General features: G+C 38.0%; 1 protein-coding gene across 1 annotated transcript in view; it reads right to left on the reverse strand.

Moving 5' to 3' along the window:
• LOC143282387 (acetylcholine receptor subunit alpha-like) overlaps positions 1 to 5,000 on the reverse strand; it is a 234,473-nt gene that overhangs the window by 78,379 nt on the left and 151,094 nt on the right. Inside the window, exon 4 of the mRNA XM_076588007.1 lies at positions 1,038 to 1,347. Within this exon, the coding sequence (XP_076444122.1) occupies positions 1,038 to 1,347 (310 nt within the window). The remainder of the gene's footprint in view (positions 1 to 1,037; positions 1,348 to 5,000) is intronic.

Below are 5,000 nucleotides of genomic sequence, written 5' to 3' on the forward strand. Positions count from 1 at the left end.
CCTTCTGTTTCCAATACACCACCCCTCCACCCTCCCTACATTATTATTAATATTAGTAGTAGTAGTAGTGGTAGTGGTGGTGGTGGTGGTGGTAGTCGTAGTCGTCGTTGTCGTCGTCGTCGTCGTAGTAGTAGTAGTAGTGTTATCATCATCATCATCCTAATTATTACTATTAGTAGTGGTAGTGTAATAATATTAGTATCATTATCATTTCTACTACTACTACTACTACTACTACTACTACTACCATTCACATTTTGTAATGGATGCAGGCCTACCACCCATGGCCTAATCTGAACCAAAAACATTTAATAATAATAATAATAATAATAATAATAATAATAATAATAATAATAATAATGATAAATAATAAGAATAAAATGCAGGATTATATAGCGCAGTACCCCTATCTCAGACGGGGCTCACCGAGCTTTACAATAGAATATACAAATTTAAGACTAAGTGATGTTAAAATATGTACAAAGTCAGCACAGTTTCACATGACATTGGCTAAAAAAACAACAACCCATAGATATGTAAGACTAAGTGACAGAAAAAAAAAAGAAGAGTAAATCGACACAGGCGCTCCATCACAGTCTCAAATCACACAGGTGCAGATCACAGCAAAACAAATCACATCACTTTCACCATTGTCAAAAATAAATTTTTGAATTTATTTATTTTTATTATTATCATTATTTTTTATCATTATTATTATTATTATTATTATTATTATTATTATTATTATTATTTATTTATTCAATTATTTATTTATCTATTTATTTATTGTTTGGTGGACCATACTTTTTTTTCTTTTCTTTTTTCATTCTGTGAACGCATTGGATTGAGCTGTTGTAATGTTTTATGTTATGTTTATATCTGGTTCGATGGTGTAAGGCGCTTTGATTATATATACTGGATATCGCGCCATAGAAAAGTTATGAAGTATTATTATTATTATTATTATTATTATTATTATTATTATTATTATTATTATTATTATTATTATTATTATCATCATTATTTCGCACACGCACCTTCCTCCTGGCGGTGACATTGATGATGTCCCACTCGACGTTCTGGTAGTAGTCCTTGAGGTCGATCCCTCTTTGGATGACGATCTCCTCCCCGGTGACCGTGCCGTTGCACACGTGCTGCAGGTCCACCTCGTTGCCATTGTAGCTCCACGTGCCGAACTTCATGAAGCACTCCTGCATGTCGAAGGGGAAGAACTCCATGTCGATGGGGCAGTAACTCTTGTAGATGGCGGGCGGCTCCCACAGGATGCGGCCATCTTGAAACACCGTGGCTTTCTTGTCCAGTGTGATGACAAAGTCACCGTCGGCGCTGGGAAGAGAGTAAAGGAAAGAATGAACAATGTTGCATGATTAGTTTTACTTCCTGAGGGCAGTAGATCACGAACTTATGAGGATCTGCTGATGACAGATAAGAATCGAAAGCTATGCTGGTATGGAAACAACCCCCACCTTTAAAAAAATTTAAAAAATATTAAAAAAAAGAAAAGGAATGAGCAAATACAAGAAACTTCAAACAAACAAAAATCCGCTATATTTAAAAAAATTAAGACGAGAATTCGGAAACAACATATAATTAACAACAGAAGCATCAACAGCAACAACACATGTAAAAATAACACCACCACTAACAACAACAATAACAAAAAGACAGAAAAAAAAGTTTAGCTCCTGTAGATGAATACACGACACGCCTCCATAGTTCATAGCATAATGTTGTTGTTATACAACGCCTATCTTCCACCATAGACATAACTCCATAAGCAGAGTCATCGGCTAAACTTGCTCTGTGTGTGTGTGTGTGTGTGTGTGTGTTGGCATGCACATATATCATTAGTTTGCTTGTTTTTGATTATAACAAACACCATGTGTGTGCGTGTGAAGATCAGTTGGGTGTTTTTTTTCTGCCAAACAGATCATGCGCTTGCGACATTCTGTAACATTGTTAAAGATGCCTGCTGTGTGGCATGTTTACAGTTTTGAAGCTGCATGTTGTGGGACTGGAAAGGGGCGTCAGGCAGTACCCTCTGGAATCCTGCCGCACTCAGCTGGAGCTCCAGCTTTCGTTTTATTCACTTGTTTCCTTCATGTGTGTGTGTGTGTGTGTGTGTGTGTGTGTGTGTGTGTGTGTGTGTGAGGGGGGGGGGGGGGAAGGGGGGAGTCTGTCTGTCTATGTGTCTGTGTGTCTTTGTGTCTGCGTGTCTGTATGTGTTCGTTCGTTCTTTAGTTTAACGTCTTTTCACTGTAAGTGATATTAGACGAGGGAAGGAAAAAAAAATCAAGTGGGATGAGGGGGGGGGGGGATTACTGTGTGTGTGTGTGTGTGTGTGTGTGTGTGTGTGTGTGTGTGTGTGTGTGTGTGTGTGTGTGTGTGTGTGTGTGTGTGTGTGTGTGTGTGAAAATTATTGTTTTAAGTTTCGTCTGATCTGCAGATGGAAAATGAATTGTTTTAGGAGAAAATATGTCAGTAATGTTTCTTGCATCTGTGGTGCTCACATAACAGTCTATATGTGTCTGTGTGTGTGAGTGTGTCTGTGTGCATGCATGTGTGTGTGTGTGTGTGTGTGTGTGTGTGTGTGTGTGTGTGTGTGTGTGTGTGTGTGTGTGTGTGTGTGTGTGTGTGTGTGTGTGTGTGTGTGTGTGTGTGTGTGTGTGTGTGTGTGTGTGTGTGGAAGGGGTAGCAGAGGCAGAATTTGTTGGGTGTTTTTTTTTTTTCTTCTCCCAAAGCCAACAACATAAAAAACAAACAAAACTTTATAATCCAGCTACGTGAGATATTCAACCAGCTTTCTTTTGTCGTCACAACACAGTGAGCAAAAAACGTTCTGTCGGCAAAGACCATTTGTTGTTGTTGTTGTTGTTGTAGCTGTTGTTGTTGAGCTGATTGTTTCTCTAAGACGAAGAAACAACAATGTGCCACATGCAGATATGGCTTCGCTTCGACGTAGGCAACCTTACGAGGACATAAAGAATGTCCGCGAAGCCCAGAGGTGCTAATTGTTTCAGCAGAATCGTGTAAAATACTGGGTCTATCAACAAAGGAGGAAGAATCATGTTCGAGACATTTTCGGAAGCAAATCCATGGCTTAAAAAAAAAAGAAAAAAAAAGATAATATGTTGAGCTTAAGTATAGAAAATCTCCTTGCTTTATTTATTTATTTATTTATTTATTTATTTATTTATTTATTTATTTATTCATTTATTTATTTATTTATTTATTTATTTATTTATTCATCTATTTACCTGTTGATTGATTGATTGATTTATTTACTTACCTCTTTATGTATCTCTTCGTTCATTTATTTATTCAGTTCCCTATTCATTTATCTTTATTTATTCATTTGCCTATTCGTTCATTTATTTATGCATTTATGCATTCATCTGTCTATTTTCATTATCTATTTATTTATTTATTTATTTATTTATTTATTTGTTTGTTTGTTTATTTATTTATTTATTTATTTATTTATTTATTTATTTATTTATTTATTCATTCATTCATGTATTTATTTACTATTAATCAATCATCAATCGACCAATATCTATCTATCTATCTATTTAATATCATTATTTTCTGCCGACAATTCATGATCACGATATGCCGTGTGAAACAGGTCGCCATGAACAAAGACGCTCCGAGCAATTGAAGGGAAAATAGAGTTTCACAGAATCATAACTCGTTGTTCTGGAAGCACAAACATTGTCAGAAAACTCCACAGTCGACAGACGTTTTTGGAGACGAAAGAGCGAAACAGCAGGAATGTCACAAGGGAAGAGGTAAAGAGGCAGAAGTAGTATTATTTCCAGTAGTCTCCGACATAACGTTCTGAAGTTGCTGGTAGTTTGATTGATGTACCATTGGTCAAGTCAGACTTCCGTACAGCCCCCCCCCCCCCCCAACCCCCACCCCCCACCCCCCCCCCACACACACCCGCCCCCCCCCCCCCCCAATCATCCCAACCCTCCCTTCACCACCACCCTCTCCCACCCCCACCCCCTCTCTGTATATATATATATATATATATATATATATATATATATATATATATATATATATATATATGTGTGTGTGTGTGTGTGTGTGTGTGTGTGTGTGTGTGTGTGTGTGTGTGTGTGTGCGTTCTCTTCTCTCCACCCCACCGCATGCAAGTGCCACAACTCGTGTGCCATTTAAAATAATGACCACTGAATTGTGTCTTTATTACACACGGTAACGTTAGTACTGTTGGAAAATGCTTCAGTCGGCATGCTCCCGTTCTTGATTTATGAGAGGAAATCTGTCATTCAACAAGTCAGTCGGATATTGGTCACTTTGATAATCAAACAGTCTGCTGAGTTAGTCAGTCAGTCAGTCAGTGAGGTAGGTAGTGCCTTCGTAGGTAGGTAGGTGGGTAAGTAGGTAGGTGTTGTTAACAAGCAAATGACCTTCGCTTGTTAGCGAGTTTTTATGGGTTTTTTTTTGGTTTTTTTATCTAGCAAGTTAGTTTGTTATCTGTTTTTTTAGCTAGTTAGCTAGCAATGAAACAATGCTTGTCTTCAAAGGGAATGGCGGACGGGTTTGTACAAACACTGCGCATCATAAATCGGTTAGACAAAGAAACGTGTCCATGAAATATTTTTCATTTACATTGGAAAAAAAAAAAAAAAAAACTAATGGGCAACAGGTTTGTTTGCCCCAGTTTCATTTCGTTTTTTGTTATCACTGTTGAAGATGATGTTTCTTTTTGTTGTCCCCCCCCACCCCCCCACCCCCCTCCCACCCCACTCCCCCACACATTTTCTTTCACATGTTATAACACAGAAACTCGTTCTGACACAATAAGCCGATCTGCCCATCCATCTTTACATAGATGTGCTCCTTGCGACGTGGATATAATTTGGATTTCCTCGCCCCTTTTGACTGGAAACCCAGAAGAAGTCAAAACCCATTCCGGAGAACAGAGGAGAATTGTGCGTGATAGTGGT

This window comes from Babylonia areolata, chromosome 5, assembly GCF_041734735.1.
Source record: "Babylonia areolata isolate BAREFJ2019XMU chromosome 5, ASM4173473v1, whole genome shotgun sequence".
Taxonomy (NCBI): domain Eukaryota; kingdom Metazoa; phylum Mollusca; class Gastropoda; order Neogastropoda; family Buccinidae; genus Babylonia; species Babylonia areolata.